The sequence below is a fragment of the Lepidochelys kempii genome, chromosome 11, assembly GCF_965140265.1.
Source record: "Lepidochelys kempii isolate rLepKem1 chromosome 11, rLepKem1.hap2, whole genome shotgun sequence".
Taxonomy (NCBI): domain Eukaryota; kingdom Metazoa; phylum Chordata; order Testudines; family Cheloniidae; genus Lepidochelys; species Lepidochelys kempii.
The window spans coordinates 12,984,447-13,009,181 of record NC_133266.1 but is presented as its reverse complement, the minus strand read 5'-3'; the positions used below and the strand labels follow the sequence as shown (position 1 = coordinate 13,009,181).

Genomic DNA, 24,735 nt, shown 5'->3' with positions numbered 1-24,735 from the left:
TATATTGTTTTCATTTCAGAGAGTTTGTGAAAAGTGCCTGGGCAGATATTGAACGCTTCAAAGAGCAAAAGAATCATGACTTGAAAGAAGCCCTCATAAATTATGCTGTGATGCAGATTAGTATGTGCAAAAAGGTAGGTTTTGCTTCTGACAGACAGGACAAATATGTAAATGGTAGTAGGGGACCCAGGGACGGATCTGTAACAAATGGGAGAACTTCTATTGCAGAAGGCTGGAAATCAATAGAGTAGGAGCTGCAGCATAGTCTACCTTGCATGCAAGATGCCATATACTTGCTGCCTCCTCTCTCTCTTCCTGGCATGCACTGAGGTTAAGAGAGATTCTCCTGTGTTGGTAACAGTATGCATTAAACAGTGTGGACCAAATCCTCAGTCTTTTCCCCATCCTTATATATGTAAAGTTCTTCTTCGAGTACTTCCTCATATCGATTCCAATTAGGTGTGCATGGCCGTTGGAGAATTTTTACCCTAGCAACACCCGATGGGTTGGCTGTGGAGCCCCCTGGAGTGGCGCCTTCATGGCGCTTGATATATACCCCAGGCAACCCAGTGCCTGCTCAGTTCCTTCTTACCACCTGTGATGGTTGTTGGAACTGTGGAGTCCTTCTTCGCTGTTCTCCACTCTCCCTACGGTATACCTAATAGTTGATAGTTATAGTTCGTTACACTTGGTTTACATAGTGTTAGTGGGGTTGGGGGGTCTTTCCCCTCCTCCCCAATTCTCCTCTTGGGCTCATGCCCAAGGCTCTGGGATTCAAGCCCTGCGGTTCCTGCTCTAAGCCCATGCCAGCGGGCGACCCCATGACTCTTGTCTGAAGTGTCTGGGGGAGTTTCATCAAGCAGAGAAGTGCAGGATCTGCAAAGGGTTTTGTCCCCAGACTCAGAAGGAGTGGGACTTTCGTTTAAAGCAGCTCCTCATGAAGGCAGCTCTTAGCCCTCAGCCTCCTGTGGTGCGCCAAGATCCAGCACCAAGCACCTCGGTGAGCAGCGCCTTGGCGGCAGCAGTAGAAACAGCACCATGGTTGGACTCTGATTGAGACCCGCAGCACCGGTGCTCCCTGGCACCACAACCGACATCATCGGCCCAGCACCGCTCCCGTTCTCATGGCCAGAAGTGGCACTGAAAGCCAGAAAAGGGTGGCACACCTCCACAGAAACCAGCCTCCCTGGAACTGCCCATGGAGACGCGTCCTACAGGAGAGCGTCTAGGGGCACAGCCTACGGCTTCAGTACTGTTGACTCCGGCCCCGAGGGGAGGCCGTTGAGTCCAGTACCCCTGGACTCCCCGACACACAGCGTGGTTGAGGTCCGGTTGCCATCTATCCCGGATACCTTTGCGGCTGCAAGGGATCTTATTGCTATGACTGCATCGGCATCCCCTCAGCCTCATGCCAAGGCACCGGTGCCTGTCCATGCAGCACTGTCCAAGGGCAAGCCAGTCCTAATCCACCCATCGGCACTGTCGGTCGAGCTGCAGCACCGATCCCATTCTTGGCACCATTTCCACTCCCGACACCACTCACAGTCCTGATGCGGCTCGCAGTCCTGGCAACGCTCTCCTTCGCAGTGCCGGTCGTACTCACGGCACCGCTCCAACTCCCCACGCTGGTCCCGATCGCGGTACCGCTCTGTCTGCTGGTCGTCATCGAGAGGCAGATCCCAGACTTGACGCCACTCTCAATGCCGGTCATCATCTCGGCCCAGATCCAGGCGCCGTTCCAGGTACCAGTGCAGGTCCCGGCACCGCTTCCCAGCGTCGTGGCGTTGTTCCCCATTGCCTTGTCGACGTGACCCAGTGCAGATCCGCTTGGCACCACCGTGGCCCTCACGTTCCTTTTCTCATTCTTCGGGATCCGAGGCGGGGTTGCATTTCTCAGACCGTTGCCATTTGGACCATAGCCACCTGGAGTCAGAGCCTCCAGCCTGCCACCGGAACCTAAGCAAACACTGCAGGACCTTCCCTTTGATGGAGAGGGACTGTTTTCGGAAAAGACCGATTTAAGGCTACAAAGCCTTAAGGACTCAAGGGCGATAATGAAGTCCCTGGGCATGCACACACCGGCTACTCAGCGGAAACCCTTCAAACCCCATCAGCTGCAACAACGCTCCTATCCTTGGCTGAGGCAGGATATCTATAGAAGGCGGGGGTGTAATGGCAGGAGAAAGCCCTCCAAACCCCCGTCTGGGCAAGGCCAGGGCCCGCCAAGCCTTCATCAGGCTCAGAACAGGCTTTTTGAAGGGATGCCCGGGGGCAGTGTACTGGACCTTGTTCAGGATCTTACCCCACCTTTCTTGAATCGTTTATCCCATTTCCACTGTGCTTGGTTTTGTATAACCACGGACCGCTGGGTCCTCCGCACAGTGGAAGCGGGATACTCTCTCCAGTTTTCTTCCTCCCCACCCTCCTTCCCTGTCCCTCTTCAGGGATCCTTCTCACGAGCAACTCCTTATTTAGGAGGTTCAGACTCTCCAGGCATCCGTGCCTCTTATTTTGAAGTATCTCCTGGACCTAAAACAGCAGGGTCTGGCGGCATCCTCTGTCAGAGTTCACCTTGCGGCCATCTCGGCTTTTCACCCGGGCGCGAATGGCCGCTCCATCTTTGCCAGTCCTGTGGTTGGCAGGTTCCTCAAGGGCCTGAACCGTCTCTACCCACAGGTTTGGCAGCCAGTCCCCACATGGGACCTTAACCTGGTCTTCCCCAGACTCATAGGGCCCTCATTTGAGCCACTGGCCACCTGCTCCCTCCTCTACCTCTCCTGGAAAATGGCTTTCCTTGTCGCAATCACGTTGGCACGGCGTGTCTCCGAGCTCAGAGCCCTTACCTTGGAATCACCCTACACGATCTTCCATAAATATAAGATGCAACTTCGGCCTCACCCGGCCTTTCTTCCCAAGGTGGTATCGGTCTTCCATATCAGCCAGGACATTTTTCTCCTGGGTTTTTATCCAAAACCGCATGCCAGTCGCCAGGAACAGCGGCTGCACTCCCTCAATGTCCGTAAGGCCCTTGCCTTCTACATTGAGCGTACGAAGCCATTCAGGAAGACGACCCAGCTCTCCTTTGTGGTGGCAGATGAGATGAAGGGCCTCCCGGTCTCTGCTCAGCAGATCTCTTCATGGATCACGTCCTGCATCCGCGCTTGCTATGATCTGGCCAGTCTACCAATCCCACCCCTCACTGCTTGCTCCACAAGGGCCCAGGCCTCGTTGGCAGCTTTTCTGGCCCAGGTGCCGATCCAGGAGATCTGCAGAGCCGGAACTTGGTCCACGGTACACACTTTTGCTTTGCACTTTGCCATCATCCGGCACACCAGAGACAACGCGGCATTTGGTAGAGTGGTCCTACAGTCCACATTGCTTCACTCCAACCCCACTGCCTAGGTAAGGCTCGGGAGTCACCTAATTGGAATTGATATGAGCAAGCACTCGAAGAAGAAAAAACGGCTACTTCCCTTTTGTAACTTGTTCTTCGGGATGTGTTGCTCATATCCATTCCAAACCTGTCCCCCTTCCCCTTTGTCGAAGTAGCCAGCAAGAAGGAACACAGGAGGCGCTGGGTCGGCTGGGGTATATATCGAGCGCCATGAAGGCGCCACTCCAGGGGGCTTCACAGCCAACCCACTGGGTGTTGCTAGGGTAAAAATTCTCCGACAGCCATGCATGCAACATGCGCACACCTAATTGGAATGGATACAAACAACACATCTCGAAGAACATCAGTTACAAAGGTGAGTAACCTTTTTTTCCCTATTAGTGGGAGTTTTGCATGACTTAAGTCTACAGGTAATGTAGGCAAACGTGACACATTTATTCATTTGTTGCAAGGTTCCTATGTTTAGAATAAGCAAAAATCACTTTTTTTTTTTAAAGGGAATTCAAGTTTGGACAAACGCAAAGGAGTGCTTTAGCAAAATGTGATTATCCAGAAAATAATTTCTCCTCAACAAAGTGCCAGAGAACAGAAGCACAAGTGCACAATCATGGATACTAAGTTGCTACATGATCTACATGTAAATCATGAAATAGATGAGTTGAGTAAATACAGTTTTCTTTATGCTGATTGTAGTTGTGTTAATAGAGGACAAAAAGGAAATGTCCTTAAATCGTTAGTCCCTAACAGTCACTTTGTGGCATATTTTACATGTAGCAAATAATTGAGGGCAAAGGGGTTAATGAAAGCTGCAGCTGTACATTGAGGCAAAGGCTTTAGGGAAAGTCCAGACTAACCCAAAAAAGTATAGTGTCATACACAACTGAACTGTTCTCTATGTGTATCTTCTGAACCATCACATTCCGTATTAGACCATCTCCCAATGCCCGCTTTCAGCCCTTGCTGGTTAGGATTTGTAATACTCTAGGGTTGGGGGTTTTTTTTGTTTGTTTGCTTTTTAATGGTGCACACACAGTTGTGTTCTTGAGGTTTACACCGTAAGAAAACAAAAACAGAAATTCATTGTACTGCTTAGAGTTCATAGTTACATGCCTGTGCATCTCCATGGAGAAATTTGTTTTTTCCAAAATTCAGATTAAACACAGTCTCAAACTTCTGAGATTTTTTTTCATACCCTGTACAGTAGAGGAATTGAACAACAGTTCTCTACCATACTCCTCAGTTACTGTGTCCCATTAGAATATTAATCCCGATATTGGTCTGTCATCTAATTTTCTACTACTAGTAAAGGAGTAAGGACCCAACTGAGCAACAGGGCCAGACTCAGACCTGGTGTAATCAGGTGCAACTTCAACTCATTTTATGGAACCTGCTTACCCCAGGTATAAATGTGGCCCTGTTTTCAAAACTGCAGTTATCGTTTAGCTCTGTAGAAATAGTCATCTTTAAAATGAATACGTGGAACATCAAAATAGCTGGTTTTCTTTTGAATATTTAAGATTCATGGTGTTCTGCAAATCACCAGTCTGACTAGGCTTTGCTTGGCTCTTGAAACACCATGTTTCAATATTGCAGATACATACCTTGAACTGATTTTACAAGTACCTACATGAATGTGGTTCTTTAGTGTTTTGGCTGTAACATTTTAAATGGCAGATGAATAAATGTAATCTGTTAGACTGAGCTATTTGTCTTTATGATACGATTTGTTCAAGAGCCAAGCATTTTTATTTCTTGCTAGCTTTGCAGAATCTTAAATATGAGATGCTGTTTCTAATTACAAAAACAAAACTAAGAAACCCCACCCCTACTGTTTCATGGGGCCTTTCTACGTGTTTAAAATGCCCCTGGAATTTTGTGGAATTTGCCAGACCTAATGAGTAATCCAAAAGAAGATTTGCTATAATATTCACTTGAGTCACATATGTTTGTTTATTATATACTACAAATAACACTAATTATCAGATACTGATTTAATGTATGCCAGAAGTCTTTAAAATTCGCTATACAACAGACCTTATATAATGTATCTATTAATTTTCTCAATACCAGATTCTGTGTTTTGCTGTGGCATTTTATGCTCTTAAATCATTAAGAGCTGTAGTAGGCTAAGATCTGAATTATTTAAAAGGTTAAACATCAGTTTATACTTTTAGCTCCTCTACCGTTTCAAGGCACATGATAATGACAAATCTGTCATCCTCTGAGAAGTGATGTTGAGCAGAAAGAGTCTCTCCTTTTAATATTTACAGAGATACAGAATCATTCCATTTTAAAGAACTGTAGTAGTCAGGTCCTATAACAAGTAAAGTAAGGACTTGTACATTACAGAAACCAGGAATTGCTCATCTAGAGTATCCAGTAAACATTCTAGAGTATTGGTGCCTTAATCCAATACCAGGAGGCACTTGGAGTAAATATTTTTCATGCACTTTGATTTTGTTTGATAGATCTTTCTGGTGCCTCTTTCCCCCCATATTTCACATGCTGTACAACTTACTAAATGTATTATATGCCTTTTTTTCTTGCTAGTTGACTTAAATTTGAGAAGGGAACAAAACAGTTCTTGTAAGCTTTGTGCCAAATATGCTAAATAAAACTGCTCTTTGATATTTTTGTTGTGTTTGTTTATTTTGCAAAATACTTTATTTTAGATTTTGAAAACTATTGCTCCATATTTGGGTTCAGATTTTTGCACTGTTTGGGCCTTAAAAGAACATTGCAGAGATTAGGCTCCAAAGTTGGGTTTAATGTTTTTAAAAATCACGAAGTGACTGACTTGCTATTTATGTAAAGAAGCTAGTGTCTGGCTAAGGTTGAAACTAGATTACCATTAAAAGTTCATCTTTGGCCCCACCCTATCTTTTGATAGAATGGAGCCATGTGAGTTTCATATGTACCGTTCCCTTACTCAAGGAAAAACTTTTTTGGAAAGGTTTAATCAAATCTGACAAAACTTGGAAGAGACAAAAGTGTAAAAATTAAACTGGGGTCAATTTCTGTCACATTCTTCCTACTTTGGCTTAGAAACTCCATATTTGTTGGTCTTGGCAACTACTGGTGGCTTTGCCAAATTTTGGAGGGGACATTCTCTTTTTAACGGCAGTTTCCATGTTGCTAATAAGGTCCACATAACAAGTGCACTTTAGAAAATGCATACTTTGTGAAGTATGCACGGCCATGATGCAGTCTGCAGAACCCACAAAATACCTTTTACACCTTAGGAACAGTTCTGAAATCCCTGCCCTTGGCTTAATTCTTAAATTGTCCGCAGTTACAAAACTATTCGCGGAACAGACCAAAATGCTGCTATAATGAAGTGTCCATATAGACCAGTGGTTCTAAACCTATTTATCATTGTGATCTGCATATGCAGCTCTCTGTGCGTTATGTGGGTCGCATCCACACAATATATATACTCCCTGTATGGCCTCGAGGCTGTCACATAGGCTGCAGCTGTGTGCTGATTGGGCCGCAAGCAGGTCACAGGAAGAGATTCGCCAGTATAGACTATATGTTCTTGCATGGTCAGTTTTGATGGGACAGTTGCCAACCCCTCTTGAATATTGCTGGAGGTCTTGGCCACTTACATGTGGCAGGAAGCATTAACCAGCATTGTCATTGCCATCTCCAGCACACCATGCCGGGACTCAGGAATTCACCACTGTGCCATTCACTACTACTTTCTGATCCTGAAAGATCGTCATCCCAGATAGAGGCATCTCCATAGTTGTGTATTGATAAGTTCCAGAGACGTGAACCCAAGTTTCCTACTTTACCTTTTCCAGCTAATCTCTCCTACCTCTTTTTTAGCGGTCTCTCTCTTGCTTTCTCTCTTATTTGAGTGTCCAGCTGATCTGGCGAAGACAGACTTAACATTGCAATTCTTTGCTAGGACCAGTTTGGCAAGCAACAAGCAAATTTTGGCACCCTAGTCGGTGATGAAAAATTTGCCTCCAGCAGACTAGCCAAAGGAAAAAAGGACAATTTAGCCAAATGTTTTCCAGAGCCAATGTAGTCCCAGAATTGGTAACGGGGTTGTGCACTCTGCCTAAGGTCTTCCAGCAACTGAAGTGCAACCCAGAAACAAGATGCATTCTATCTTTGGCTATGCTATTTTCTTCTCCTTTTCCATGTGTTTGGTTTTGTTATTACAGATTTTGATTTTTTATTTCATTCAAAGAGCTCAGACCTACAGTCATGTTTTGGGTGCAGTCTAGACCAAGGAGAGGTTCTCACCACGTGCTCTAGTCCTGGGTGCCTTAAATGCTCTGCTGCTTTGGCTCATAGCATGATACCAACAGCCAGAAGACAAGAATGCTGTTCTCTGCATGTCTGTGTAGTGTTCAGCAAGCAAATAAAATAGAAATACGCTTTTAATGACTGACTTAATAAGCTACTGCCTTGGTTCAACGTAGATTTCGTACCAATCTTTTTTTCTTCCCAGCCATGGCTGTTGTTCTCTGTCAGCACCTTCCATAGAATTACGAAGTGCTGGTTTCCCTTGTCTTCCTAGGGAAGATCTTTGCCTAAACTGGGAACTGAATATAGGTGAGAAACTTGAGACTTCAAACCCCCTGGCTGAAGGACTCATCTTTCTCAGCTTGCAAGATTTCTGGCCTGCTGTGTCTATCCAATGATGGATGCCAATAGGCTTCTTTCTCCTTCGATCTTACCAAACTCACTGTTTAGTCCCCAGACCCAGGATGACCTCATGCTGTTCTTCCCTTTCTGTGGGTTTCCCGACCCCTGCTGATTCGTATGTAAATTTGGCTTCCATTCATTGTTTTGATTCCCCAGTGCTACCTTCTCTCCTGCCTGGGAGAAAACCTGCTTCTTCCTTTGTTTAGTCACAGACTTGAAAGCATAATATCTCCTTTAGCTCAAGTAGCAAAAGCTTGTGTGTTTGTAGCTGACCCACCAAGTTTCTAGTCTCCGCTCCACAAGGGCACTTTTGTAATGTAGTATTGGGTCCGTTGTCTACGTTGCAGCTGTCGGACCAAACTGCTCCATCATCAACATCTTCTGGTGCTGTCAGGTGCATGACATCTATCACGGAAATGCGTTACAATGTTTCCTTCTACTTATAAGTTCTCTGATCAGCTCTGTTTTAAAATTATATATATATATATATTTTCAATTTGCATCCTTTCTCAATACTTGGGTGAGGTAATTGGGGGTGCATTTCTCCACGGACTCTTTACCATCACTCGGTTTTATTGCTAACTTCAGAGGAAATAGAGCCCTTGGCTCTCTCCATATTTGACCATTTTTAAATTGCACAATATGCCCAAACAGCCTGGCCTTGATGAAGTCTCCCTACCATTGTGATGTATTTCTTTTGTTAGGAGTCCTTTTTCATGGCTGGGCATCCAAAATATCAACTCTATTGCCATTGTGTTTCAATGTCTTGCCTTCCATTTGATAGTGTGTGTGTGTGTCCACTTGATGAAGGATGTTGAAAAACTGAGGTGGGTCAGAAAAGAGCGAGATAATTATAAAAGCTTAATTACTACATGATCAGAAAAATTCCTTGGTTTTCCTCTTCATAGTGGTGGTGCAGTGGTCTGAATCTCATCAACCCTGCATTGGTGATGTCCTGAGATAAGAGAAGTCTTCTTAGAAGTGCTATTTGATATCAGACCAGAAGGAAGGAAATATTAATTTTATTGGCAGTGCCCAGGGACCTCAGTCACAGGTCAGGGCCCCATTGTGCTAGGTCCTGCACAAACATAACAAAAACACAATACTACCCCCCAAGAACTTACACCCATGAGGTATCGAGCTTCATTTTGACATCTTCTCAGGCTGTTGCATCTTTGCCTCTTTCCAATCCATCTTAATCAAAGCCATATATTGTATGTTAGATGGTGACCCTTGTCCTTTAGAGCCAAAGAATACTATCTGGGAAGTCTACCATTATCAAGTGCTTTCATGGCTTTTTCTCTACTCCTTCCAGGTCTGAGGTGTTTTTCTTGGACGGGCAGACTAAACTAGCAGTGATATCACTTATGTGGTTGTATTATATGTTTGCATTCCGGTAGTACCCAAAGGTCCCAGTCAAACTGTAAGCACCGTGCAAACACATAGTAAGAAACAGGTGCTGCTTTACAGAGCTTACAAGCTAAATACACCAGACCAACAAAAGGGGACGAGAGGCAGAGAGGTAACAAGATGTGCTCGCAGTCACAGAGCAGAGACAGAGCCAGGAATAGAATCTATGACTTCTAAAATTTAGCACATTAACTCCTAATTTAGTGGCTTATTCCTAGACCACCCTGCCTCGTGATAGTGGAAGGAGTGATTGTCATAAATACTCTGGACACAAGTTGGTTTAAACGTTCATCATAATTAAGGAGAAAAAGGGTCTGGCCTTGGGCTTATGGCACAGGATTGGGAGCAGGGGTTCCAGTTCTAGCTCTGCCACTGACTCCCTGCACGTCTCACCTCCCTTAGAAACAACAGGGGATGCCTGCCAGGAGCTGAAGTGACTGATCCCTACGCTTAGAATTTTTCAAAACTGAGCATACAGGGTGAGCGCTGTGGGCCAGGGCCTGTGTGTCAATGAGGGTGAGGACAGTGCCTAACATACCAGAATGCAAACAGCAATAGTAGTTGGTTCCAGCTTCATTTACAATTACAGCTGTGTTTGAAGCTGGTGTGGAGATGAGCACAATCTCTTTAAAAGAATTTTGCTCAACGCTGGTAAGATTTGGGGGTGGCAAACTCTAGCAACTGATTAAATGAGCAGCAGAACTGTCAGTCTGCAATACTGCATTTTTTTTAAACAGAACCTGCTTGAACCTGGGGTGGGGGATGAAGTTGCATCTATCTTGATGGGCTTCAGAACTCAGGATAAAGCCCAGAGCCTGAGCATGCAAACGCTCCTGTGACTAGTCCCATGGATCCAGCAGGACAACTTGTATGAGTAATTTTATTAAGATAATGTTTAAGTAAAAAGAAAACGGTACAGAGTTTAAGCATACAAGTTTCTGGTTATCAGGGAATAAGGTACAGATTATCAAGGGGTGCGAAATTCGGTTTAGGAACGAGTGGCGTAAGGAATACATAATCTGCAATCTCCCCGGTTGGAGGTAAAAGTTTAACGGGTCAAAGTACAGACATTGAGATATGGGGGTATGTTGTCCATATAATGGCTATGTTCAGGTGTGGAGTATAATGAGTGGATATGACGATGGAGATGGATCTACCCTCATTTGGTGGGATTTAATGTTCAGTGAGTTTATGGTTCCAGTTCATATGGTCCAATGGAAAAAACCTCTCAGTCCCTTTCCCATAGTTGATGCACGATGTTGTACCGGCTCACCCCTCCTGGTACTGTCGGTGGCTGGTGATGTGTTCGATGTACTAGCTCACAGAGCAGTTACAGGATTCACCCCATTAATTCAGTGAGCTGTGATGATCATCTTGTTTACTTACAGTAAATGTTTTGACAGACAAATGGGTTTCTTTACATATTCTGGCACATGGTGAAAACAATCACACTCGCTTTAGAAAATAGCTGCATATAAATGAATGTCAATAATCTACTTCTATTTAGCATTCTGGTAAAGTTCACTGTGCACATATGGAATTAATGTAGCAAAAAGAAAAATACAATTTAGCTCGCCCTCTTGTGTCTCTTAAAAAGTAATTCAGATTGGGCTAATGTAAACTATACACACCATGGAGACAAATACTGCAGCCATTCACCACTGTCTATAGCAGTCATACAAATATTCAGTTTCCATTCTGATAATGTTCTCTAGAGAGCATTTTAAATATAAAGAAGTACTGTATATGACTGTAGTAATGAACTCAAAATTTCACTGATTAACTCCATTGACTTCAATGTAGTTTTCTGCAAATTAATTGGCTGCAGTGTGTTTTAGAATGATTGTATGTAACCCACCAATCTTGGCTCTCAGATGTGTGTGCAGTTTCCATTGACACAGTGGGAGCCCCGTGTATAGCTCTGAGGACAGAATTTATCCCATAGTTTTCATCTAATGCTAATTTCCTTGGGCTAGATTAACAATTGTCTGTGAGATTCATATGTTCTAAAGTCAGAAGGGACCATCATGACCATCTAGTCTGCCCTTCTGCATAACATAGGCCATAGGATATATACAAATTAATTCCTGTTTGAACTACAATATATCTTTTAGAAAGCCATCCAATCTGGATTTAAAAGTTTCTAGTGCTGGAAAATCCACCATACTCCTTGGTAAACTGATCCAATGACTGTTCAAAATGTGCACCTCATTTCAAGTCTGAATTTGTCTAGCTTCAACTTCCAGCCATTTTGTCTGCTAGATTACAGAGCTTTCTTATCAAATTGCTATGCCACATGTAGATACTTACAGACTGTGATCAGGTTGCCCCTTTCTCTTTCATAAGCTAAGCAGGATTGAGCTCCTTCAGTCTCTCATAAGTAAGATTGATCAAAACAGTGGGAAACATTCTCATGTCATTTTTCTGACCCTCTTCAGTTTTTCAACATCCTCCGTCAAGTGTGGACACCAAAACTGAACATAGTATTTCAGTAGAGGTCTCACCAGTGCCAAATACAGGGGTAATCTAACTTCTCTACTCCTGCTTGCTATTCCCCTATTTATGCATCCAAGGATTTATTAGCCTTTTTGGCCACAGCATCACACAAGGAACTAACATTTAGCATTTTAGCCAGCATGACACCCTAGTCTTTTTCAGAGTCACTATTTCCCAGGATAGCGACTCCCATCCTTTTAGTATGGCCTATGTTCATTGCTTCTAGAAGTATGACATTGTTGGTCATATTGCAATGCATATTGTTTGTTTGCTCACACTTTACCATGCAATCCAGAGTACTCTATATCAGTGACCTGTCCTCTTCATCGTTTACTATTCCCCAAATCTTTGTGTCATCTGCAAACTTTCAGTGATGATTTTGTTTTCTTCCAGGTCATCGATAAAATATTAAATATCGTAGGGCCAAGAACCAATCCCTGAGGGACCTCATTAGAAACACACCTGCTTGATGATGATTCCCCATTTACAATTACATTTTGAGACCTATCAATTAACCAGTTTTTAATCCATTGAATGAATGCCAGTGCTGATTTTTGTCTCATTCCAGTTTCTTAATCAAAATGCTGTGTGGTACCTAGTCAAATGCCTTAGAGAAGTCCAAGTATATTACATCAACACTATTAGCTTTTATCAACCAAACTTGTAATCTCAGCAAAAAATATCAGGTTAGTTTGAGATCTGTTTTCCATAAACCTGTGTTGATTGGCATTAATTATATTGCCCCCTCACCCTTAATTCTTTATTAATCAAGTCCTGTGTCATCCATCCCATTATTTTCCTTAGCATCAATGTCAGGCTGACAGGCCTATAACTATCTGGATCATCCCATTTAACCTTTTAAAATTTTGGCATAACATTAGGTTTCTTCCAGTCCTCTGGATTTTTCCCACTGTTCCAAGATGTATTGAAAATCAACATTAACAATCCAGAGAGCTCATGAGTCAGCTCTTAACTTGCATTCAGGAGGAGTTGTTTTTTAATCTGGAGCTGCTGGTTTAAAAATGTCTGTCTTTATTAGCTACTGTTTAATATCCTCCTGTGTTATTGTTGGGATGGAAAGTATTTCATCCTCATCCTCATGATATGAATACATCATCTAGCTTTTACCCAAACACAGAACAGAAATATTTACTAAATGCTTCTGCCTTTTCTGCATTATTGACAATTCTACCATTTCCATCTAGTAATGGACCAATTCCATTGTTAGAATTCCTTTTGTTCTTCGTCTACTTTAAACTCCTTCTTTATTGTCCCTAAATCAGCAGGTCATTGATTTCTCTTTGTGGACTTTTGCTTCCCTGATCAATTTTCTACAATTCCTAGTTTCTCATTTATATTCATGCTATAAACTTCTCCGTTTTTCCATTTATTATATTTTTAAAGCTGGTTTTACTTCCCCTCTAAGCCAGGTTGTTTTGTGTTTTTGTTTCAACCTATATAACCTTTCTCAATTGTGGATTTTGAGTGCATTTTAATCAAATAATCTTTAAAAGTTCTCAGTTACCATTCACATTTTTCTATTCAGTTTCTCTCATGTGATTTTGGCTCATGATCACTTTCAGCTTCACGAAATTAGCCCTGTTAAAGTACTGTGTAAAAATATCACTGGTTGGACTCGATTCTGTTTACACACAAAAAATGATCATTTGCCACCTAAGCACCCACAAAAATTTTTTACTTCTGTAATCAATTCCCCTTTCTCTGTGAAGACAAAGTTTAATATAAAGAAAAGGAGTACTTGTGGCACCTTAGAGACTAACCAATTTATTTGAGCATAAGCTTTCGTGAGCTCAGCTCACGAAAGCTTATGCTCAAATAAATTGGTTAGTCTCTAAGGTGCCACAAGTACTCCTTTTCTTTTTGCGAATACAGACTAACACAGCTGTTACTCTGAAACCTGTCAAAGTTTAATATAGAATTCTCCTGTGTTGGATGAATCTTCCCACCAGGTTTCAGTATACCAATAAGGTTGACTTTGCACTTATAAATTAACAATTCCAATTCCCTTTGTTACCCAGGCTCCTAGCTTTGTTACATACGAAATTAGAGAATTTTTTTTCACATCCCTTGGTGCCTTAATTCCTTCCGTTCTCAACATCATGATTTAGTTTTAAATAAGTGCTTATTTGTTCCCCTTTTTTCACCCACCCCTCTTGTTGTCGTTTGTTTAATGCCTTTCTGACTACACTGGACAGCCAGTCCCCTAGAAGATTGGTTCCCCTTCTTCCGAGAAGGAGGGCATCCTAGCTCTGTCCCCCTCTCCCCACAAGAGGTGGACCAATGTTCCACAAAACCCAAACCCTCTACTTTACATGACTTACTCACCCAGCTGTTCATTTCCAGAATCTTCCGCCTTCTGTCTTCCTTCACTCATGGGACAGGAAAGCTCTGTTAGAAGATCACTTGGACGTTCTTTTTCTTCGGCAACCTTCAGTGTTCCCTGAAGTCATCTCTGTTCTCTGAGGTATCCTGCAAAGCATTGTCATTAGTGCTGACACGCATCCATCACCAGTGGTGCCTGGCCTATTGACTTCAGATCCCTAACCGATCTTGGAGTGACATCCTGTGTCTTGTCTCCAGGAAGACAGCACACCATCCTGTTGTCTCTTGCAGAATGTTCTTCCCATTCTTCTTAGTACAGAATCCGCCAACAAGGATCATCAGTCTTCCTTGGGCAGCAGGAGCTCTCTTTGTGTACACACTTCCCTTTTCTTTTAGGTTGGTTTGAGAAGCCATTAGCAGGTATGTCCCATACAACTCTCCATTCCATTCATCCAGCTTGATCATCAGAGATGTTTTCTGCAGTTTCCAGCCTGAGAACATAACGAGTGGCTACATCTAGCTTTGTGCTGTTCTTCCTAGTCCTCTTCTCTCTAGTAGTCACAGCCTGCCCTTCCACTTTTGCTTCCAGCTATGTAGAATGCCACCTGGTCCTCTTGCCTCTGGTGACTATGAACAGCCAAGTTTCCTCTAGTTTCCACTTTTTCTGGTTCCTTGGAGACCGGTTCCTTTCAGGACTTTGAAATTGTGATGCTTCCTGGATCTGATTCTCCAAAAACACCTCAGTCTTTCTGGTGCTCCACAGTGTCTGTAATTGTCCTTCCAGACCACGAATCTTTTCTTACAGCACAGCCACCAGTTTGCATGTCATACAGAGAAAGTCCCTTCCGGCTTTGGGCAGGAAAGACAACATGGTGTGTCCACTGCATTCGCAACCACTATTTCATTGCTGGCCATAAGAAAGTATGTAATATTCAGTTTAAGGCACAGAGACTGTAACTAACCAACAGTTACCGAATCAAAAGATGCATTTTGGTTCATGTAAGAGAAAATTGTCACATGGTTGCATTTTAATTCTTAGTCCACTTATCATAGTGTGAACACGGGGAAAAAAATCAGCAAAAAATAGCAGAAGCCAGGAAACTGCATTCAACAACATCTGTTCACTTCTGCCTGCTCTGTTGCTGTTAGTCCCTCCGTTCCACGCACAGCAAAGACAAGTTCACTCTAACAAAAAAGTTTGTGGCAAAGATGTACATTCTCCCTTCTGAATGAGTGGGAGTCTCTGAAATTTCTGCTTTTAGAAAGCACAAGTCTTACTGCACCTTCCAAGGAGCCCAAGTGGTTCCTCGTACTGCAGAAGCAGTCATGAGTAAAGTGAACTCTCATTATATATCACAGGAGATCACTACTTCCTTTTAATTTGCCTGAGTTGCTAAAATTTACCATAGTAGCGCAGAGCAGTCCAGGAAAACATCACCTTTTATTTGTTTCCTTTCACCCTACGTGCCTGGCCCTGAAAATCCTAAACCTTCCAGAGCCAAGTGGACAAGTATTGCTGCAGCTTACACATCTGTGACAAACTTGTCCAAGAAGGAATCAGAGCCCATTCAACATGCGCCACAATGACATCCTGGGCAGAAACAGAATCTGCTGCTACAGAGGAAATTTCTAATCCACTTGGTCATCCATTAACTCATTGAGAAAACACTCCAGGCTTAGCCTTCATTCCTCTGTAGAAGCACCCTTCATCAGGAACATTCTCCATAAAGTCCCTTAAAAGTCTCACTATATTAATTTTTAAGGAAATCCTTTCCATCTTACATATCTCCTAGTCCCTACTATTTCCTTACTGTTCTCTATGTCCTAAATGTCCCCAGTTCAGGTAAAGATCATGGTCCAGGATGGAACATTTGTTACCTGATTATTTTCTTTCTGGTAGTCCTATTTTACCACCCTGATTCCCTCGCGCCACCCTAAACAATTCTCTGCATGTATAAAGTCCATCTTTGATCATCTCTACGGAGTCCATATGGGTAGTGAATATGATTTAACAGGTGTTATGGTAACATCCTAATAAGAATTTAGTCTTTCAAAACAGTGCTGGAACTATTCATCCAGAATGAGGGCAGCAGGGGTGTGTGTGACCAAACTTCAGAGCCTCCTGAATGCATCTGAGATGCTATCAGTATTTACAGGAAGAGAGGTGCAATCCAAATATCCTGGACTGAGCAAGAGGGCAATCCTAAAAGGTAATCCTTAGGTAACACATTTTTTTCACTGACCTGAAAATAAAATGGAAGTCAATGCAGATCACAGAGTACAATGAATCCATACCCAAACCCTCTGGGCATTCTAGTTATAGCAATCCTACCTCTGTGTTGTCTGAGTCCAGAGACTCTTTGAGTGCTTTCTCTGCAGATGTTGATCCTGCCCTGTTCTATCTTCTCTACTAATATACTTGTACTGTAAGTGAGGAGCAAAAGCTACATTAATCTGCACTTTTTTGGGAAAAACATTATGATCGTATTCTGCCTTTGGATGTTGCACATGGAGCTTCCTTTAAAGTCTTGGGAACTGCTTCTGCATATTACTCCTGAGGGAATTCTGTACCAAAAAATTAAAAATTCTGCACCCCAAAAAAATTCTGCACACAATATTTTAAAATTCTGCAAATTTTATTTGTCAGTAAACAAATGTGGAGGCTCCAGCATGGCAGTGGGGAGCACAAGCCATTGGCTGCACAGAGGTGGGAGATCACCCTGCAGCCCCCGCAGGACACAGACGTGGCAGTGAAGCAGCACCTGACCCTGACACAGCACAAGAGCCAGGTCTGCCCCAGACCTGCCCCTCCATACCAGGCGCACCAGGTGTGGGGCAGGTAGGTTCATAGAGGGGCTTGGTGTGGGGTGAGACAGTTCTGTGTGGGGCAATCTGTGTGCAGGCAGTTTGGTGCAGGGGGATTTGGAGGTTCTGGGTGCAGGGGTAATGGGACTCTGCAGAGGGGTCCAGGTGAAGATGGTTGGGGCTCAGGAGGGGGGGGGTCTGGGTATGAGGGGATGGTGCTCAGTGGGGCATCAGGTGTGTGGGGTTCAGCAGGGGTGTCTGGGTGCTGGCGGAGTGGGGCTTGGTGGGATGGGAGTTTGTGTGGAGGGCCCAGTGAGGGGATGCAGGGGGTGAGACTCAGTGGAGTGGGGGTTTGGGTGTGGGGAGGCTCATTTGGGAGGTTCTGGGTGCGGGCAGGTGAGGCTCAACAGTGGAGTCTGGGTATGGGGGGGTCCAGATGTAAGGGTGGCGGATGGGGAGCAGCTCCCCATATAGTGATCCCTCTCCCAGCAGCTGACGAGCAATGGGGCAGGAAGTGGGTGATGGGGGCAGAGCTTCCTACAGCCAGGGAAGGTTTCTGGTGGTGTGTCTGACCTGGCCACGGCTGCTCCTTGCAGGGGAAGAGGAAGTCCCTTCCTTCCCCATCCCCAGTCCAGCCAGGACTAGCAGCTGGGACCGGTGCAGGGTAAGAACCACCACCCAGGGCATCCCCAGTCCCTGCTGTGATTTACCTCTCTGCCAACTGCTCTGGGTACCTGAAACAATGCATCTGCTCTGCTGAGGAGGGGTGCGTGACCACTCTTGCTGCTTCCCTTTGCTTCCCAGTCAGAAAGTCATTTTTCTGCAGGGAAGCAAAGAAATCTTCGGGGGATGTGAATTCTGCACACGTTCAGTGGTGCAGAATTCCCCCAGGAGTAGCATATGCAAGGTCAGAACTTGCTTTTAAATGTTTTGTTGAATAATGCACAGAAATAGGTTAATGAAATTGTAAGGGACTGCGGAAGACTCTGTGACGGCCTAGTTAGGGAAGAACGCTTTCTCGTGCAGACGGTTACTATCTGTCAGTGTCGGATATGAGGAACTGGTCGAAACTGGTCCTCAACCGGCCTTGACTGCCTCGTGTGGCCCCTTGCCAGTAAAGGAGCACAACCCCTCAGTATTTATACATGAGCTGATAATGTTAAGTGTATATTAATGCTTGCTATCCGCCCCTTCGTTGGACTCCATCCCAGGCATTGCTCCGGTGCGCTGGGCTCTCTGCCTCCGTGACAGCAATGCTTGCAGTCTCTGTTGCGGGTGTGTCACTTGCCTTCAATAAAGCCGATTATTCGCTGCTTTGCCGCGTTTAAGCCTCGCTTTTTTGGAGCACCCCTGCCAGGCCTCCCAGGCCTAGAACAGAACAGAAATATTTTGGGCTTCCCTGTGTTTTAATTTAACATCTGTGCAGGAAAGGAAAAGGAAAGCAACATATGTGATGTGTTTTTGCACTTTGTATGTTGCTACACCAACCAGTTAGTGGTTAGTTTGTAAGGCGAGTTCTTCCCTGGCAGTTCAGAATGGACTGCACTCTGTGCCAATACACTGATCTTCAATGTGGTGGGATGACTTGCGTCTATAATAAACCTCTGACTTCTCAATTGGAAATGGGTCGGCATGTGGGGGAGTGCCCCATGAACATCCACAGCTGGATGCAACATGAGGCCTTGATCCTCCAAATCCTTATTTACCCTAATAATCTGATTGACTTCTAGGGTAGTACAAGTTTGCTGAATCAGGCCTGTAGGGTAATTTTCCTGAAACAATCAAAGGGAAGAGTGGGCCAGGCCTCCCCTTCCCTCCAGGAACATGATAGAGAGCTGCACTTCAGTCAGTTTTGGTTTCTGAACTAAAGGAAAACAGAAATATTAGCAACGCACCAACCTGTGGGGTCACATGCCCTCCCACCAGACTTCTGTGTGTGCTGAGCTTCCCTTGCAGGGCTTGCTCTGCTCAGCCTGCCAGGAGGAAGGGCAGCTTTGTCCTTCTCCCTCTGTTTTCCCCTCGGCCAGTTTCAGCTCACTTAGCCGCTCCCCCGACAGCCGGGCCAGATGGAGCCACCACTTCTGCTGGGTGACTGTGGCTGCTCTGGGTGGCTACCTCTGTGCAACATGGTGGCTGTTTGCGAGAGCCTGGCTGGGGAGGTGGAGGTAGCCTGCCCCCTCTACTCCCAACCCAGGCCCAGCCGCTGGGGAGAGGGGACAAATGAACTGGAGCCTCCACCCCTGGTACATGTCCGACTCGCTTGGCCCCTGTCTTTGGCAGCCAGGCCCAGGTCGGGAGTGGGCCACCACTGCCTCCCCAGCCAGGCTCTTTCGCAGGCAGCTCCCACACTGCACAGAGGCAGCCACCTGGGGAGTAGGGTTGCCAGCGCTCCAGGATTGTCCGGGAGTCTCCAGGAATTAAAGATTAACCTTTAATTAAAGATTATGTCATGTGATGAAATCTCCAAGAATACGTCCAACTAAAATTGGCAGCCCTACCAGGGCAGCCACTCTCACCTGGCGTGAGAAACAGCTCTGTCCTGCCCCCTCCACTCCCCGCCTGGAAATATGCTTGTGAGTGGGAGATGCAGCAGGAGAAGGGCAGAACCTCTCCTTGCAGGAAACTTTGGTGGGGAGAGCGCAGCGGACCAAGGCAGGGCGCGGAGTCACAGGGGAAGGCGCTGGGAGCAGATTCCCTCTGCTCAGGCCAAGTTAAGGGCTTTGCCTGCACCCATCCCGCTGCTGAGGTGTCCCTGAGGACACAGGCACTCCGGAGTCCAGGGAGAAACTGTGTTGTTGTGAGCCCTCCACCCTGCCCCCCTGGCCGGTGGAATTGGCTGCCTTGGCCTAGGGAGGTGGGGCTAGAAGTTTCCTCCCAGAGATGAAGTGGAATAAATAGGTCCCCCCCCTTACATTTTGCCTCCCCCTCACCCCCCAAATATCAGCAGGTACAAGTCATCTCTGCAGAGGGGCCCTGCAGAAAAAAGTAACAGACTGGTGCTGTTTTACCTTTCACTAATAATCTAGATAGGGTTAATTGGGTGATGATGTGTGTCCTACCAACCTCCAATACCCCCTCCCCCATACCAGGCTGCTATTAACAGATAGCAATGGAGTCCTTTGAAAGCCAGCAGCCTGGTCACTTAGAACACCCAGGGCCTGGAAGTAGTTGGACCAGGAGGGACTTTGGTAGTTTGGGTTAGGAAAGGTAGAAGGGATCACTTGCACCTGTAGAGCCTGATGAGCTAATGCCCCGACCAGCTGTGAGAGGAAAGCAAACACTATAAAAAGCTGAGCTAGAAAGAAGGAAAGGGGGTTTCACATGACTGAGGCTATGTTGTGACTTACCTGGAGCACAAAAAGAAATATAGGCACCCAGGGGAGGACCCTGCTGGACTGTGTGTATTGCTTAATTCACAAAGAGGGCTTACCAGCCAGGACTTCTAGGAGATGAAGGAAGAGCTTGTTTCTAAGTGGGGGCTTGTCTGGGATCTACTTGTCAGCCAGAACCAGGAAGGGTTGGTAGGTGGCCTGTGAGAGGCCAAGCTGAACCTGGAAGAGAGGAGAAGCTGATGTGGTGGCTGGTAGACCAACAGAAGGAGATGCCGAGGGTGTTGCAGGCATTCCAGCAGACTGAGCGACAAGCTCTACTGGGATGGTAGGTGGAGCAACAGTGGGTGTTTCAGGAATTCATGAAGGAGCAGACCAAGGTACAACAGCAATTACAAAACATGATGAGGCCTGCTGGGGGAATGGAAGTTGAGGGGGGGCTAGGACTCTCTAAAAGAGGCCCCAGGGGTGATCCCAATGTGTTCCAACTGATTTTTGAAAGAATTGCTACTAGTGAGTGCTGGGATAAAGTGTAGGATAATCCCTACAATTAGCCCCTTATTTGGTGGGAGACACCCATGCCACTTACATGACTTTGAGCGAGGAGCAGGCCAAGAACTATGACGTGTTAAAGGCTGCTATATTGGACCCTGTTGGCTTGTCAGCTGAAATGTACCTACAGAAGTTTAGGGCAGCTAGGTGGACTTGAAGGGTATGGTCCAGGAGTTTAATGATTGGGCCAACCAATGGTTGAGGTCCAGGGGGCAAGATATCAAAGTGGTCGTGAATGCTGTGATATTAGAGTGGTTTATGCAAATCCTCCCAGATACCACTAAGGTCTAGTGAGGCGACACAAACCAGAGATGATGGAGACAGTAGTAAAATTTGCCGAGGACTGTATGGAAGCAGAATTTCCAAGGAAAGTGGCTTGTCCTACACAAGCAGAGGAAGGGTGAGATCCCTCAAAGAGTAAGGCCTATGACTCAGAGAGACAAGAAGGGGGAAAAAAGGCCATTTTGTCCAGTTGGGCTATAACCTGCTACCAGTGCTGGGGAAAAGGCCACATTAAGCGGGACTATGTGTATATGGAACAAGGACTGGGGCATATTGTGGCTGGACTGGGAGAGAGTAAAAACAATGACCGTTAAGGTGGGCAGAAGGCCAGAGATGGGAGTTATTGATTCAGTGGCCAGTTGCTCATTTTTGCAGAGCAGGCTGGTTAAACTGCAGTGGTTTTGGGAGGGGAACACTCTAGGCATAGAGCGAATACGTGGGGAAAAAAACACTTATCTGGTGGCAGTAGTCCCACTAGGGGAACATGGGAGGTTCTTGATGGAACAGGGTTGGGTAGTGGGAACGTGGTCCCATCTTGTTGTCATGGGACTGATTGGAACCCATGAAGGGAAGCCCAGTGGAAGAAACATCAATGGAGGGCAGAAAACAGAGTGAGTATGGCGGAGCATGGTATCCAAAGCCCACAAGAAGGGAGAGAACACTAGACAGAAACTAACAAGCCAAGAAAGTGGAGGCCAGGTAGGAAACACTGGGGCAGAAGAGAACCTGGAGAAGGGGGTGAAGATGCAGTAGTCACCCATACAAGAACAACCCAAAAGAGTGGGAGGTGAACCCAACTGCTAGTGGGCCCAGAGGAAGGGAAAGTCCCCAGGGGCTTAAGACCGAAGGGGAGCAGAGGCCATCAGATGGTGTGTTGCTGGCAAGGAAGGATGTCATGGCTTGCTCGACAAAGGATAGGATAGATCCATGGCAAAAGGCTGTGGGTTGTCCCTGATGTGATGGCCTGTGGGAGGAAATGGAATTGGGGGGTAGACCCCCCCCTCAACTAAAGAGTGCTTATTCTGTGGATGGAGAATAGGAAACCATCAGCGTCCATGGAAAGGAAGACTAAAGGAACTCAGAGGGGATGAGAGATCGCTGCCCCCATAAGGAAAGTAGAGCATGATCAAGGAGAAAACTGATCCCCCAGTGGAAAAGAGGGGGCTGTAGCCAAGCTGGGACACCTAAAGTGGGGAGGTATGTAACAGGGTGCTATTAGTAGCTATAAACTGAGCCCTTTGGAAACCAGCTCCCTGGTCACTTACAGCACCCAGGGCACTATATGATCTGAGTAGAAGGGACTTAGGTAGTTTGAGTTTGGAAGGGTAGAAGGGATCATTTGCACTTGTACAGAGCCTCATGAGCTAACGAGGTAAATAGCCCACCAGCTGGGTAGCTGTGAGAAAAAGCAAACTCAAAGCCAGGGAGTAGGAAAGGGGGCATCACATAACTGCTGCTATGTTCTGATGTATCTGAAGCATAAAGAGCAATCAAAGCCATGTGGTGGAGGAGCCCTGCTGGACTGTGTGTGCTGCTTAATTCTTAGAGAGAGCTTACCAGCCAGGGTTTCCCAACTCAGGCCGGCCCATTCCCTGCCTTTGGTGTTCCAGCTCCACCTTCCACCCCACACAAGAGCCACAAACATGGTCATATCACGATGGTGCAGTCTGGCTGTGTGACCCCTCCTGCCTTTGGTAAGCAGTTTGCTGACACAGAGACTGTACCACTTCAGCAACAATAGTATTCCATGTTCTTCCTGGGCTATGGCAATGCATGTTCCAAAAACAGCACAGGGAAAAGCAATTCTAAGTAGCACAAAATAACATCCCTTTTTACATGCTTGTAAAAATAATGGGGCATCCATCCTTCCCATACTATAACCGACCCTCAACTACTGCTTGAGGATTATAAGCAGGCCACCCTTTCCTATAAGCTTTGTTACGAAAGCCTGTAGTAGGAGCTATGGGGGACAGCACTCATTTTCCCATTTAGCTAATGAGCTGAGGAGGGCCATGATGGAGTTCAAACCAAAGTTCTATGTCTCAGTTGCTTCTTCTTACCACTGGTGCCAAAGATTCTTCATAAGATCTATAGCAGGGGTCGGCAACCTATGGCACGTGCCAAAGACGGCCCGCGAGCCAATTTTTAATGGCACGCTGCTGCCTGCCGGGTCCTGGCCACCGGCCCCACTCAGCACGCTGCCGAACCCAGGCCAGGACCCCGGCAGGCAGCCGCGTGCCATTAAAAACCCTGCCCACCCTGGCCCGCTCTTCTCCGCCCCCTCCCGGGCAGGATGAAGAAGCTTGGTCCTGGCGGCTGCTGCTGCAGGGCAGGCAAGCTCCCCGACTCCCCTGCCTCTTCTTCCAACATGCTGGGTTCCTGCCCCATCTCCTCTCCCTCCCTGCCACTGATCAACTGATGGCCCTTGTGAGGGAGAGGGAGAAGTGGAACAGCATGTTCCTGCTCCGGGGAGGAGGTGGAGAAGAGGTGGGGACGGGGCCTTGGGGAAGGGGGGTGGAATCAGGGCATATCCCCTCCAGCTCCCTACTGTGAGCTGCTCTGAGCAGGGGGATGGGAGCACCCCCACCACCCCAGCCCACACACCCAGCCCTCTGCCCTGACCCTTATATTCCCCTCACACACACCCAGCCCTCTGCCCTGATCCCTGCACCCTCCTCACAGACACCCAACCTCCTGCCCTGACCTCTGCACCCCCCACGACCCCAGCCCTGACTCCTGCACCCCCCCACCCATACCCAGCCCCCTCATACCCCATGTCCTGACTCTTGCACCCCCCACATTCCCACCCCCACCCTGAGCACCAAACAGGAGCTCCTGCACCCTCCCACATTTCCACCTACACCCCTCACACCAAATGGAAGCTGCCCAGGTAAGCACTCCACGCCCAAACCTCTTGCCCCAACCCTGAGCCCCCTCCCTCATTCTAGCTCCTGGCCAGACCCTGCACCCCAACCCCCAGCCTAATTCTTCACCCTCAGCCCTGTGCTCAGTGCACTCCCACCCTCAGCTCAGTGCAGAGAGAGAGGAAGAGAATGGGCTAGAACCAGGGAGAAGGTAGGTACCCACTCTATGTGGGCAGGGCCGGGATCCCAGACTGGCAGCGGGCTGAGCTGGGCTGAGCTGGGCTGGTAGCTGGAACCCTGGCTGGCAGGAGCTGGCGGACTGAACCCCAGACCGGCAGCGGGCTGAGCCGCTTAGCCCACTGCCAGTCTGGGGTCCCGGCCACCAGCCCCGCTCAGCCTGTTGCCGGTCTGGGGTTCTGGCTGCCAGTCCCTTGCCAGCCAGGGTCCTGGCCGCAGGCCCCCACTCAGCCCACTGCCGGCCTAGGTGAACGGAACCCCAGACTGCTGGCCTAGGTGAATGAACCCCAGGCTGAATGGGCCGGTGCCATAAGATCAGCATTTTAATTTAATTTTAAATGAAGCTTCTTAAACATTTTGA

General features: G+C 46.5%; 1 protein-coding gene and 1 long non-coding RNA gene across 4 annotated transcripts in view; one reads left to right on the top strand and one right to left on the bottom strand.

Annotated features, from left to right (window-relative positions):
• The window catches only part of SNX4 (sorting nexin 4), an 83,261-nt gene extending 77,239 nt beyond the window's left edge, over positions 1 to 6,022 (top strand). For all 3 annotated transcript variants that reach the window (XM_073305188.1, XM_073305189.1, XM_073305190.1), the window contains exons 13-14: positions 20 to 134; positions 3,892 to 6,022. In XM_073305188.1, the coding sequence (XP_073161289.1) occupies positions 20 to 134; positions 3,892 to 3,939 (163 nt within the window). In that variant the 3' untranslated portion in view covers positions 3,940 to 6,022. The remainder of the gene's footprint in view (positions 1 to 19; positions 135 to 3,891) is intronic.
• Positions 6,023 to 16,510: 10,488 nt separating this feature from the next.
• Positions 16,511 to 24,735, bottom strand: part of LOC140895464 (uncharacterized) — a 35,499-nt gene continuing 27,274 nt past the window's right edge. The window contains exons 2-3 of the long non-coding RNA XR_012154200.1: positions 20,541 to 20,661; positions 16,511 to 18,478 (exon numbers count right to left, since the gene is read on the bottom strand). This is a non-coding gene — a long non-coding RNA (uncharacterized lncRNA). The remainder of the gene's footprint in view (positions 18,479 to 20,540; positions 20,662 to 24,735) is intronic.